At 38.1% G+C, this 14,069-nt stretch overlaps 5 protein-coding genes across 5 annotated transcripts; 2 read left to right on the top strand and 3 right to left on the bottom strand.

Moving 5' to 3' along the window:
- Positions 1 to 4,888: 4,888 nt before the first annotated feature.
- CBG20020 lies at positions 4,889 to 5,529 on the bottom strand (the record flags this gene model as incomplete). The annotated part of the gene is made up of 3 exons (XM_002633898.1): positions 4,889 to 4,990; positions 5,130 to 5,228; positions 5,278 to 5,529. The coding sequence occupies 3 exons, from the start codon at positions 5,527 to 5,529 to the stop codon at positions 4,889 to 4,891; spliced, it is 453 nt and encodes a 150-aa protein (XP_002633944.1).
- A 1,733-nt stretch (positions 5,530 to 7,262) lies between these two features.
- On the top strand, positions 7,263 to 8,859 carry Cbr-elo-1 (the record flags this gene model as incomplete). Its single annotated transcript, XM_002633899.1, has 4 exons — positions 7,263 to 7,409; positions 7,453 to 7,633; positions 8,191 to 8,576; positions 8,701 to 8,859. 4 exons carry the CDS (start codon positions 7,263 to 7,265, stop codon positions 8,857 to 8,859), a joined length of 873 nt encoding a protein of 290 aa, XP_002633945.1.
- A 419-nt stretch (positions 8,860 to 9,278) lies between these two features.
- On the bottom strand, positions 9,279 to 10,414 carry CBG26420 (the record flags this gene model as incomplete). Its single annotated transcript, XM_045235289.1, has 2 exons — positions 9,279 to 9,547; positions 10,312 to 10,414. 2 exons carry the CDS (start codon positions 10,412 to 10,414, stop codon positions 9,279 to 9,281), a joined length of 372 nt encoding a protein of 123 aa, XP_045100291.1.
- A 798-nt stretch (positions 10,415 to 11,212) lies between these two features.
- Positions 11,213 to 11,470, top strand: CBG26421 (the record flags this gene model as incomplete). The annotated part of the gene is made up of 1 exon (XM_045235288.1): positions 11,213 to 11,470. One exon carries the CDS (start codon positions 11,213 to 11,215, stop codon positions 11,468 to 11,470), a length of 258 nt encoding a protein of 85 aa, XP_045100292.1.
- A 479-nt stretch (positions 11,471 to 11,949) lies between these two features.
- Positions 11,950 to 13,688, bottom strand: CBG20023 (the record flags this gene model as incomplete). The annotated part of the gene is made up of 4 exons (XM_002633900.2): positions 11,950 to 12,085; positions 13,148 to 13,341; positions 13,385 to 13,526; positions 13,573 to 13,688. The coding sequence occupies 4 exons, from the start codon at positions 13,686 to 13,688 to the stop codon at positions 11,950 to 11,952; spliced, it is 588 nt and encodes a 195-aa protein (XP_002633946.2).
- Positions 13,689 to 14,069: the final 381 nt, after the last annotated feature.

Genomic DNA, 14,069 nt, shown 5'->3' with positions numbered 1-14,069 from the left:
ATATTTAAATGAAAAGTCAGAATATTTTCTCAAAATCACAAAAAACCAGAAAAAAAATTTCAAAAAAAACTATCTGAAAAGCAAACAAGAAACTGCTCTTCATTTTTAACCAACTCATAAATATATTTATCCTCCTATTAAACAAATAAACAATGACGCAACTACCTCCCAGAGAGTGAGTTTCCTTCTGGAATCTGGCATCCAGAATCTGAAATTCGTGAGCAGAAGAAAAAGGAAAATAAAAACAATGAAGGTTTCTGAAGAAATTGAGATCACAAATTTAGATAAAGGGGAATTCTCGACAAAAGAAAATAAATAGAAATTGACCTTTGAGGTTCTGGGAAATGACTTCACCTTCCGATAGATACGACGATGCTTCAGAATCTCGAGGCGAGAGAGGTTCCAGAAAAAAGTGTTTCTGTTAATCTGTCGAAAAGAAGCCAATTCCAGAAATGACCATGTTTTCAAGTTTTTGCTGTTTCGAAAACAATGTATTTTCTACTTTGTCTTGATTAAAAGTTACTAAGCTTAGCGGGTTTGAGGTATAAAGGTTTGAACGAGTTCGATACTTTAGGTCTCTCATACTAAGATTTCGCCCCAAAAACTATTATTTAAGTGTGGAAAATCCTCAAAAATTGAAGTTAAAAAAATTATAATAGCCCGAAAGCCCAAAAAGTCATACTTAAAAGCTAGTTTTTTGAACTCTAAACCAACAAAAATGTATTTTATAAAATAAATATGGGGTCATATTCTTTTTTGAAACATTCTGAAATTTCCTAAAAAAGCTAATGGGGGTTGGTTAGCAGAATTAATTATAATGCAGAATTAATTTATTAATTATTATGGAAATATTCAAATTTAAGAAACTCATGAAACGGAAAAAAATTTTGCCAATGACCTGATTTTTCATTCAATGTATAAGTCAAGTTTGAAAGAATATATCAAAGTTCCTGTGAGAGATATCAAAAAGTAGTCAACTGACAAAATGTTTATCATAATATCAGAAGTATTTTGTCAATTGACTACTTTTTGATATCTTCCAAAAGAATCTAGATAAATTGACTCAAAGTTGTGGGGTAACCTTCTAATACAAATTTTCACGGTATTCTAAAACGTTTGGAAAGTTTTCGAATTCCTGCCAAAACCTGAATTGACTGTTCGAATCCTTTTAGGTTTCAGAATGGTAAAAATAAATTTGAAAATCGCCAAATGTGGAAAAATCACGAAAGTTTAATATTGTCGAATTTAAAAAACGGACACCTCGTGTTTGCAGACTCAGTACAAAAATTAAAGTGATTTGCACTGAGTCCGCAAACACGCAGGTGTCAGTTTTAAAATACCGACAGTAACTTGAAAAAAAGCTGTTCCAGGCAGTAAAAAAGTAAAAACAAATTTTTCAAAGCGTTTGATCATCGTTTCTTTGAAAGTTTTCTGTTTTTTGGACTGATTTTCTTTGAAATTCCCACTTTATTTCAAATTTCCATGCCGTTTCAAAATACAGATTTACTAGATGGCTCGAAAATTTCGAAAAGTTGAGAAATGGAAATATTTTTTCTGTTTTCTGTTTTATCGACTTCTGTTATTACAGTTACAAACAGCAGGGTATTCTATCCGATGTGTCAGTAACTATTTTTTTAAACCATCGTAGTACCCAATAATGAAACAGTTACGGTAGTTTCCAATTGAAGAAAAAGAAACGGAAAAATTCAAAAAAAAGAACCAAACTCCTCAGAATTCGAATACTTTACGAATAACATAGAAAAGATGCTCCCTTGTCTCGAAACTCTTCTTCGTCTTCTTCGATTTCGATTCTTTTCAAATTCAGCCAAGTGTAAAATCATCACAAAAATCATCGCCTTCTTCTTCTTCTTCAGCGTCTTCCTCCCCATGCTTTTCTACTACATGCTCCGCCCACTTTTGGGGATTTCTCTTTTCTGTTTCCTCACATGACGTGTATGCAAAAAATAAGATTTCTCACACTTTACTCCCAATTATCATGTCATTGTATTGAAGGAAAAAGAAGAAGAAGAAGATGCAAGAGGAAGAAATAAACGAAGACAAGTCACGAAACACACCGGATGAGCAATTTCCAACACCAACGAAAAGTAGTCATTGTTGGGGAGGGAGCACAAATGAGCTCTTGGAGGGGCTGTTTTACGAGATGGCATCATTTTCACAAACATCCAGAAAGAGTGACGACGTTTTTGGAGTATTTTTTATCACGAGGCACTGGCGGATGTAGTAGTAGTTCAACTACTGTAGTTAGAGTTTGTCGCTACACAAAGTCTTTGTAGACCTTTGAGAGCGAATTAGAGCAAAGTACAAACAGTTCAGAAAGAAGAATTTATTGAGACAATGAGAGGTTACTGACCAGTTCCCTTCGGTTTGCTGACATTTGACGCTTCCAATCCGGAGTGTTCCATGTTGGATGTTGGTGGCGCATTTGTCGGTGGCACGGCCGGAAGAGCAGAGGGTTGGGATCCAAAGACATTTTGGACGGCGGAGTAGATCAATTGGAGGCTTCGGAGGCTTCTAAGGAGCAGAGGACGAATACTGATTATTATGGCAAGTCCATTCCCTTTTATAGCAAATTCCCTCGGGTTCCACGTAGATCACTCCCTCGGGTTCCACGTAGAATGTCAGGGCAGATCTTTTAATTGATAAGGGGTTTTTATGGTCTGAGGTCGTCTCGTTTATAAATCTTTTTTCTATTTGAATGATGAGTAGGAGTTTGAGGTTTACGTAACTGAGGTCGTGGAATAGTGACATATTTCCGCGACAGAGTTCAATTGAGGGATGAAAAAGCACTGTTTCAGCGCAAGCATAGGTTTCAAGTGACGTCTAAGGCTTCAGTGCGCACGATGTGATACTGGAATGGTTCGAAAAGGCCGGAGTCACATATGATTTCGTGGAGAATGAAGATTACCATGTTCTTTTTTACATGTTTCTTTAATTTCTTGAAAGGATTTGGAAACTTGAGTTAAGTTTTGGTGGGAATTCGAAAAACGATTCAAAATATTCAAAAGTTTTAAAATACTGTAAAACCTGTATTAGAAGGGCTCCTTTACTTTGGTTCAATGTATCTCGTTTCTCGTAAAAATATCAGACAGTAATCAATTAACAAAATGGGAAAAATGTGGTTTTTGGTACCTCTTACAGATACATCGATAATTTCTGCTGACAAGTGATATATTGAGTTAAGACACTTCTTCCGTTTCAACAGTTTTAAAAGGTTTTTCAAGTTGGAAGGTTTCCTTATTATCTTCCTGTTTTCGTTGTGAGTTAGAGTGACAATAAGTGTGAGCATTATCAAAAAATTTCCAAAAAATAAGAACCAATATTTATTCAATGAAAATAATTGTGGTTCAGAGGAAAACTAATTTTTTAAAGAGGAGTAGACAAGTGATTTTTCAGAAGTTTTTTGGATTTAAGGTATGCATTCTGACGTGACGGTGTACAGTGGTTAGTGTTAAGAACAAAATGGTTCATAGGTGTTTCACTTTAATTTGATTTGTCCCATTCTAACTTTCTCTTAAAGCTTCTTGATGTCGTTCTCAGCTTGAACATGAGCCAAGCGCTACTTTACTATCAAACATAATAAAAGTATTTCTCCCTTTCCATCTTCTTCCAATCACTCACATCTTCAGTGTACGTGCGATAGACGGCGTCACGTGGCATTTGTTCGAGTGCTCGGAGAATACGGACGATGTGGATGTCGGATGGCCTTTCTGTTGTCATCAACAACTGCAAAGTCAATCACTGTCTCAGTGTTTCAACAAGCACAGTTTTTGATATAAACCTCTCAACCTAACTATCAAAACAGACTATATTAGTATCGTAGGAGATCCATCAATCAGTTGGATGTCTATTGATAATTTAATCACTTTTAATTGTGTCCACATTGATTTGTCAGGCTTCATTTTTGACGAAATGGGATTGAATCGATATTTGAAGGCTTGGATTAGTGGATGCAATCCGAGAATGGAATATCTAAAATCTACCTTTTATTTCATCGATCTAGAAGAAGATCTGCATGATATCGAGCTGGAAAACGGTCCACCACCAAAAAGATTTTATAATCAGGAAGTTTTTCGTTAACAATACTTTATCTGATCATATATTTTTCAGTTATTTGCTTGATGAACCGTTTGACGCGGCAGGAGGTATTACGATTCGTCGCAATAACGGAGATTTGGCTACATTCACACAAGAATTTGTTATACGGCCGTATTCGAAACCACGGATACAATACTTCTTTACCTTTGTGGTGTGGAATTTAGATTAAAATTAACTACACTCATAAATGAATAACTTTGTTCTTGTTTTGTATTTATGTTTTGGCAATGCACCTGATAATAAAGTTTTATGTTAGAATACTGTAAATCCTGAGAGAGAAGGAAAAATCGCTAAAAACTAGGAATTTTCAAAAATTCTGTAAGTGAAAATTTTTCAATCTAGGTCTGTTTTACAGCCACCAAAGTTTTCAAAATGATCGGACACTTGACAGATAAGCTCCAGACTCTTACAAAGGGTCAAAATCAACTGAAAAACACGTTTTTTAATAGCGTCCATATTTGCTTCCCATTCTGCGTAGAGGTACAAGAAAACCTCTATTTTTGAAAAAAAAATCTGAAATATTCCAAAAATGACAGGAATATCCGGAAATCCAATCCGAAAATCTCTGCTTCATGAATCAAATCTGGAATTCAGCACAGGTCTCCTCAAGACGATCCTGTTCAATTTTTTGACACTGAAATTGCTACAAAATCTTATAAATCTCTCACTATTTACCACTTCATATAAACTCAATGAAAAATTATTTTTTAATAATCGTAAACGAGAAAAAAAAATCGATCTACAAGAGAGAAATTATCATCCAGGTTCTTCTCTAAACTGGCCACGACCATTGTCCCTTTGGAGCTGTCTCGACGAGTGGCTCCCATGCTTTCGAATCGATCATTGCTCGTGTCGTCTCCAACTCGTACTCGGCCTGGAATTTTTTTTTGTAAATTTTGAGCAAGTTTCTTTTTTAAACACGGATTTTGTCGGATTCCCTTGCCTGGATTGACAATTTCAAAGTCTTGACATTTTTTTTCAATTCGAAATTCGCTATTTAATCTCTTACAAACCTGCTCAATGACTTCTTCGATTTGTCCCATTCCAATTTTCTCTTCAAGCTTCTTGATGTCGTTCTCAGCTTGAACAAGAGCCAAGCGCTGCTTTACCACCTGGAAAAAAAATCAAAATTCTCCTCTTATCGCCTATTCAAACACCTACAGCTTCAGTGTACTTGCGATAGGCGGCGTCACGAGGCATTTGCTCAAGCGCTCTGAGAATACGGCCGTAGACAACGGTCAACGCGCGATGTGGATGCTCGTTTACGAAGAGTCCGGTGATTCCGGTGGTCTTCTTGTGGAAATCCTCAGAAACCTTGCTTCTGGCCTTGAAACGGTTGATGTATGGATTCTCGTACATGGTTCGCTGCTGGGTGGCTCGAACCACAGCTGAACGCAAGAGGCGTGCCGACATTCTGGAATTCTGGATGGTTTCTTGCGGGGTTTTCGGTTATTTCCAGATAAAAAGATTGCGATTAAACGCACAGAAGCAACAAAGAAACAGAAAATAAAGAATTTGAGTATAAAAATGGTTTATTAGCAGTTAACAAAATAGAGATCACTAGAAGGATTTTGAGATCACAGAACCATGAGATTTCTGAAAATAGCATTTTGAGTAATCAAAAAACAACTTTTTTATCATTAAAAAACTCACAAGTCTTAGGAATCGATAAGAATTTAACCAAGAAAAACCACTTTTCGTATGCGTCCATCAGAACTCATTTTTAGAGGGGTTAAAGCTGAAATCGGGGGTTAATCACGTTAGACAAGGTTAACAATAGTCAGAAATTCGATTTTCCGATTAAAAATTCAAGAAAAACGGTCTGAAAATCTGTTTTTCTGGAATTTTAAAGCGAAAGTCCGAAAAAATAGCAGGTGGGTGATGCGGAGTGTCGTAGTCGCGCGTTGTTTAGCGAGGCGAAAAAAGCGGCGGATTTTTGATTTCAGTTTCTTCGATTTTTCTGCTTTTATCACTGTTATCTTATCGAATTTTCTTTGAAATAATTGTTTTCAGATGCTAAAAAATGTTTTTAAAATTGTGATGTCGATCTAATTTCTGAAAAACTGATTTTGAAGGCGTTGAGTCCGAAAATAGGAGAGCTGTACGGGCGGTGCAGAAGAACTTTTTGCATGAAGAACTTAATTTTACGGTCGTTTCCTAAGTTCCAAAAAACCGATTTTTCATGTTTCTGTGTCCGAAAAATCTGAAAAAATCCTTTTTTTTGTTTTTTGTTGCTTTGAATTCGCAATGAGACCCAATCCACGTGTCAACAGCCATTATCCCAAAGTTATTTTTGCCAAGTGAACTGAATATTTTTATAGCCAAAGTTTTCACACATTCTTATCACTCAGGGTTCATAAAACACTTCGAATAAAACCGAAAATAAACATTTTTATGGCTCGATTGCTAAATGTTTGTATTGTAAAACATTTCGAATCGAAAAACGTTTTTTTAAAGCCTTTTTCTTTTGTTTCTAGCGTTTCGAAACCCAAAAATTCACAAAAATCGGCTCGAAGTAATTCGCCGATTTTCCGCGCCGCAGCCTTGTGCCGACTTCGCCCGCCCACTTTTCCGCGCCGCACGCAACTTTTGGGAAGAAAATGGAGCAAAAAATGAGCCGTAACTCGGGAAGGAGCGAATATTTTTGGGAGAAAATTGGGGAACATGATAATTAGAAAGGGAGGGTGAGTATGATATCATAATATTATTTTTAAAAAATCTTGTAACCCCTAAAAAGCGATTTATTTTTCAATTTCCCTGAATATACAGATTCTATCTCTTTTTTTGTAGTCTGAATCATGCCACCTCCGTAAAATGCTCGGTCTTTCAAATTGTCTCCAGCGTCAGGCTGTCTTCACCCGAGGCCACAAGAAACGCCTGATAAGAGCCCCGCCAAGGGTACGAAGGACGTTTCCTCTCGTTTTTTTTTCAATTTCAATTCGAATCCCTCCTCTCTGACGATATGGGGTGATGGGGCGGAGTTCTCTCTCGTTTTCTCTACTTTTTTACTATCGCCCTTTCACCCCGCGACGAGGGTCGGCGCGCCTGTTTATCTTCTATCTCTCGTCGTACTCTGCAACCTTTTTTTTCTAGAAAATTCGAATTTTTTGGTTCTTTGCAGGTAATTTATCTTCGGGGAAGTCATCATGGCTCAACATCCGCTCGTTCAACGGCTTCTCGACGTCAAATTCGACACAAAACGGTTCGTGGCACTCGCCACTCATGGACCAACGAATTTCCCCGATAAGGAGGGTCGCAAGTTCTTCGCCGATCATTTCGATGTCACCATTCAGGTAAGATTTAACAGTAAATTATTCTAAAAAATCCATTTTTCAGGCCTCCATCCTCTACATGGTCGTCGTGTTCGGAACGAAATGGTTCATGCGCAACCGTCAACCATTCCAACTCACCGTGCCGCTCAACATCTGGAACTTCATTCTCGCTGCGTTCTCCATCGCCGGAGCCATCAAAATGACCCCAGAATTCTTTGGAACCATCGCTAATAAGGGACTCGTTGGTGAGTGAATTTGTCAGGATTATTTGGTATTTCGTGAAACACTGATTTCCCTTAATTTTTCGAAATTGCGAGTTTGAGGCTTCCATTTCGGAAATCGGCGATCGCAGACCAAATTCGCAAAATTGCGCGTCAACATGCCCGAAAGTGTTTGCGTACATTGAATTTTATTTTACGACGCTTAAAAAAATTCTGGAATATTGAAATCTGGCAAAAAAAAACAAACGCTCTCTGACATGTTGACGCGCAAATGCAGATTTTGGTCAGCTCGGCCGGCGTACGCCAATTTTCGACCGACCGAAATGGAAAGCCTGCCGACTGCGTAGCCAGTATCAAAGTACTGGTGTTCTCTGATCACGTCGCCTCCAGTCAATGAGATGATCGTGTTATCAAACACGTTATCATTGAGAAAAAAGGCACCCACGTGCAAAAAACGGAGAATTCGTAGCTAGATTTTGGAACAGCGGCCGAAAATCGGCGACCGCCGACCGACCGCCGACCAAGCTAAAAGAAATAAAAGCCCTAATTCGTAGACTTTAAAAAACGTCACCTATTTCCAGCATCCTACTGCAAAGTGTTCGATTTCACGAAAGGAGAAAATGGCTACTGGGTATGGCTCTTCATGGCCTCTAAGCTCTTCGAACTCGTCGACACCGTCTTCCTGGTGCTCCGCAAGCGCCCATTGATGTTCCTCCACTGGTACCATCACATTCTCACCATGATCTACGCTTGGTACTCCCACCCATTGACTCCAGGATTCAACAGATATGGAATCTATTTGAACTTTGTCGTGCACGCATTCATGTACTCCTACTACTTCCTCCGCTCGATGAAGATTCGCGTGCCAGGAGTCATTGCTCAGGCTATCACCTCCCTTCAGATCCTCCAATTCATCATCTCGTGCGCCGTTCTCGCCCATCTCGGATATCTTATGCACTTCACCAATGTAAGGATTTTAAAGCTTAAGTTTCAGCCGGTCGAGAATAGGTGACCGCCGACCGACCGCCTGCCAAATGGAAGCCTTAATTTGACTAGAATTATTTTGTCTCTAAAAATCAATATTTTTCCAGGCCAACTGCGACTTCGACCCATCCGTCTTCAAGCTCGCCGTCTTCATGGACACCACCTACTTGGCTCTCTTCATCAACTTCTTCCTCCAATCCTACGTTCTTCGCGGTGGAAAAGACAAGTACAAGGCAGTTGCCAAGGACAAGAAGAAGACCCATTAAAGTTCCATCTTTTCTCCCTGTTTCATTTCTCTCGGGTAGCCTATTTCCGCTAATTTCCCCTCTAATTTGTTAATTGCTCTTCTTATCTATATTTTTTTTTGTTTTTTTTTCTTTTGCCCGTTTTCAAAGTTTATAAAACACCAAAAAATTCAGTTCACTTCTTCAACGACCCCTTCTTCGAATCCACCGCACTCGCTGCACTAACTTCCTTTTTCATCGAATCCATAATGATTGAATCCTCTCTGCTCATCTCCTTACATCTCGAATAATCGTTTCTTCTGTCGTCTCTTCTTCTAGGCACTGCTTTTGGTTTGGCCTTCTTTGGTTCCGACTGCTTCTCCGGAAGTACTGGCTTCTTGAGTTGGGCCCATTTGTCAATCTGAAAAAAACGGGGTCAAAATTTTATAGGGAAAACATTTTCAAATCTTAAAAAAGTCCTTCGGGTCCTCCCATCCTTTATCTCCCTTCTTTTTCGACTTGGGACCTTTGGACAGCTCCTCCGATTTCGCAGCCGTTTCCCAATCATATGGTGAATCCCAAGTCACTTTGGACTTTGCCATCACTCCTTTCAAGAACTCATGGACCATTTCGTAGTTGGGATGATCGTAGTAATTACAGGACTGCAACATTTTGTCGATATCCGTGATCGTTTGGTATTGATCCGATGAGAAGCGAGTCGGCGTTTTTTCTGAAAGCAGTTGGTTCTACTATGGGTTAGTGGCACGTTCAACGCTTTTGTCAGTGTGGCGCAGTGGGTAGTGAGGGGCATTTGAGCTAGGGGTCATGGGTTCGATACCCCGTATGACAGAATTAGAAGGAAAATTGTTTTTCTGTATTTACTGTAGTATTAGGATGCAACAAGAGCTAAATCAGAAAGTTCCCTCTAATAGAATGGCCCTCCAATAGGTGTTTTTCTCTAATCGTTCTCTCTGAGCTCAATCATCTCGGTACCTTCAAAAGATATCAAAAATTTGTCAACTGAAAAAATGATATCTCTCAAGGGGACCGAGATAATTGGGCTCAAAATTTAAGGTCGAGTTTTTTCGCATTTGATCGGTTTTTTTTCATGAAGTTTGAAAAAAAAGAAACCTATTTTTAAAAGATAAAAGGTTCTTTTAAAAAAACGATTCTTCTAATAATGATTTCAATCATTTTGATTACACAAGATACACCGAACAAAATCCTGAAGACAAATATTTTAAAAACTATGTGAAACAGTGAGAAAAAATTCTTCCCATCAAACCCAAAAAATCGTGAAACCATTATTTTTTGCTCGAAAACTAGCATAATTTGTTTAGAAACTGATTGACTTGATTATTTGAATAAGAAGAAACCGATGTTCTTAATGTGATTCTGACAATTACAAAAAAAGTTATGCAAAAAAAGATGAAGTGAAAAAAATATTCCCAACAAATTTCAAAAACGATGTGAAACATAAAAAAAAATTCCCACCATCAGTGAATAAACGAAGAAGTGGAGATTGACTTTTGAGATCCTCAATGGGAATATCATCGTTGTTGGTCCATGGCAATTCGAGAAACATTTCAGCCAACATGTACATCATTGACCAGATATCGTCTTGGCGACCCTGCGAAAGTTTAGGTTTCATAGAAAGCTCATTAAGGCAGGAACTGGCGGGCAATACCATTATCTTTTAAAGGAAAAATATTTTTTGACCAAATTCGATATGATAGAACTCGACGAGTACTACAAAATTTACTTGATTGGAAACCTGAATCTTGTCCATGAACAAAGTTACAAGCCAATTAAGCTGACCGCGTTGCTCAGACGGTTTATTGGCTTGTAACTTTGTTCATATACAAGATACAGTAATCCAAACTGTATCATTATGTAGCACTTGTCGAGTTCTATCATATCTAATCTACTTGGTCTGAAAATATTTACCGTGTTTCCTCTAATAGAAGCCCATGGGCTTCTATTTTTCAACCTTCTTTTGAGGGAGGACTAATATTAGAGATTATGCAGTGTGGATATAAATTTTCAGCAAAAAAGTAAAGTTTCCGAAACCGTTTTTTTTCGAAAATGTATTTTTATTGTTTGACCTCGGAAAAGAAGGTTAGAGATAAGTGTATGCCGAAGTGTATCAGAGGATATCCCGAAGCGAAGAACAACATAACACTTTTAAAGTGGAGACACAGACACATGTTCTCTACGCTTGAATATTGAGGCAACGATAACCACCCCGATAATTAACACCAAACCAATGGTCTACAATTGGAAGATGCAGTTGTATTAGTTTTTCGAAACAGTGAAATTTTAAGATTTCAATTTTTTAGTTATTTTTGAGATACATTCTGAAGAGTTCAAAATTACTTTAAAATCATAAATCTACATGAAAAAGTTTAGCCTATCAGATGGCTCGAAAAATCTCAAAACAATTAACCTATTTAGTTCTTATTTTTTCTACTCACCAACTCAATTTGTTTATGAGCATTTGGAGAAGCGTATTGTTGAGTGCCACGAAAATCCGTATGAGGACGGGCGATTCGAAAAGTGTAGACGATTTGAGGAGGCTTATGCACACTGTCATTGTTGCTGCTTCGGGGACCACTCAGACGGGGTTTTGCGTTTGGCTGGAAAAATTTGTTAATGAAATTCACAAAAATCGCTTGCTATCAGATACTTGAACTTTGAGCCCATTTATCCCGATTTCTAAAAGAGGTATCAAAAACTGGTCAACTGATAAAATGTTAGTGAGATTATCATTAACATTTCATCAGTTGACTTAGTTTGATATCACTCACATAAATCGAGAGTATTGAACTAAAATGCTCCTCGTACGCGGAACTCAAGAATTTTTGTTTCACATTTTGACCTGAACTTGAAACCGAAAACTTTCGACACCCAAAAATAACGGCAATTTCAAAAAATTAAAATGTAAAAAAGTCCTCTTTTTTTCCCTACCTTTCCTCCAGATTGCTCTTTGAGATCTGGCTTGCTCTTGGCCGCTAACACCTTCCGATTCGGTTGGCTACTTCCTTTTTTCCCATTTTTCAAATTCTGACTGGCTACAAGCTCCGACTTCACAAATCTAGAAAAATTCAATGGTAATTATGCTTTACCGTAATCCTACTTTCTTGCCAGCCCAAAATCAAACAACAAAACTCGTCGACTACGATTTTCCGACGCGGTGTTGAGGCCAATCGCGAAATTGCTCGGTTTCACATCTCGATGCACGAATCCGCGGTCATGCATCGTTTTCAATCTGGAAGGGATTTTAAAAATTTCTGTTTCAAGCAGTTTGGATCCACTCAATTTTCAGTTTCAAGAAGTTATGAAGTTTTGAACATGTTTTCGAATCATTGGTGATTTCATGCGCGTTAGAGCTCGATTATCTCGGTTCCTGTCAAAGATATGAAAAAGTTGTCAATTGATAAAATGTTTGTGATATTATGACCAACATTTTATCAGTTGACTCATTTTCGATATCATTCACAAAAAAGAGATAATTGCGCTCAAAGTTGAGAGTTGGCCGCCATTCTAGTAGTGTTTACGGTTAATGTAAAAACTGTGATTTCCAAAATTTTCTGTTTCAACAAGTTATTGAATTTTGAAAAATCTTCCAATCATCGATGCTTCGCAGACAGAACGCGTGAAAGCTATAATAGAAAGATCCTCTAACTTTAAACTTTCAGGTTATTTATCTGGGTTCCCGTCAAAGATATCGCAAATTTGTCAACTGATAAATTGTTTATCATAATATCACAAGCACTTTATCAGTTGACATACTTTTCATATATTTTACAATGTACGCTATTCTACCGTGTTTTCTCTTTTAAAATCCTCTTTCCAAGTCTAAAGGAGAGAAATATCCCCCGAACACACGTGCAAGAGGTGTGGATTACTGTATCCGCGCGCGAAACTGTGTGCGCGCCAAAACGCGTCTCCTCTCTCGGCAAATTCTCATCGTTTTCTTTAGTTTTCGCTGGTGTTCGCTCACGATTGGTGACGACCCGTTAAAGTGTGGCTCACTGGTTTTGAAGATTTTATAGTGATTTATTGTTGATTCAATAAATAGTGTTTAATAGAATACAGTGTGTTTTTGCTGTCTTCTCCTTTCAGGTTACATTGGTTTTTGAGTGAACAGTGTTTCTTTAGTTTTTCAAATACATTACTACAAGAACCGAGATAAATGGGCTCTTTAGTGGCACTTCTATCACAGGTTTAGCGAAAACTAAGATTTTTCAAAAATTCCTGTTTCTAAAAGTTTTGAATTTTCAGAGATCTCAAAAACATTGATGCTTCAGAATAAGTCACTCTAACTCACGCATAAAGACATTGAATACCCAATCTGGACCATGTTCCATCTGTGAACATCTCCGGATTTGGGCTCCGCGCCTTCAACATTTTCAGATTGTCACCCAACAATTCCAGCACCAAATAGTGAAATTTGACCTTCTTCCCGCCATGCTTCATTTCTGGAAACACGTTGTTCTTGGGCAATTGATTGAGCACATTTATCTGGAATTATGAAAAATGGCCAAAATAAAGAAAAGTTCGAAACCTCCAACTTGATAGCAGAACACCCTTCCTGACAATTCAATTCCAGTTTCATTGCATAGAACGTCTTTGAGTCTTTCGTTACTTTAAACACTTGACCGAATCCTCCCTCGTCTATCTTTTTGACTAGTTTATATCCATTGATTCTGGAAAACTCTAATTTCCTAGAAATTCAGAATCCTAGCCACTTACACATCTCCAACATTGAAAGTGAGCTCATCGGTCTTTTCTTTCGAGCCACTGACCGCCGCTGATTTTGTCTCGTTCGCAGCACTTGGAGTAGAGCCTGGAGCTTCCTCTTTCGACATTTTTGGAATTGATTCGGTCCTTTTTTTTTCGAATCGACTATAAAATATGGGAATGGAGAGGGGATCCAAGGGGAAATTGATAAGAAAAAGGGAATATGAAGATAACGTGGCTTTGAAATTATGAAAACTCAAGAAAATATAGGAGAACGAAACCTAGGTTCAGTTTGGGTAATGCATACTTGTAACGGGCCGGGCCGGAATCTTCCGGAAGGACGCGAGTCTGATGAGGAAGGAGCTGCGTCTGAGGTCGTTACAGATGTGGGACGCACTGAGCCGATGCGACAGCGTGAAAGCAAAGGTGTGCAACAAAGGAAGCCCATGATGATCACATGGACGGGCGTAGTTTTCATGCATTTTCGAAAAAAAACAAGATCACTGTTT

Source organism: Caenorhabditis briggsae, assembly GCF_000004555.2.
Source record: "Caenorhabditis briggsae complete genome, chrIV, whole genome shotgun sequence".
Classification (NCBI taxonomy): Eukaryota; Metazoa; Nematoda; class Chromadorea; order Rhabditida; family Rhabditidae; genus Caenorhabditis; species Caenorhabditis briggsae.
Note: the sequence above shows the minus strand (reverse complement) of the source record. Positions and strands in the feature narration are given on the sequence as shown.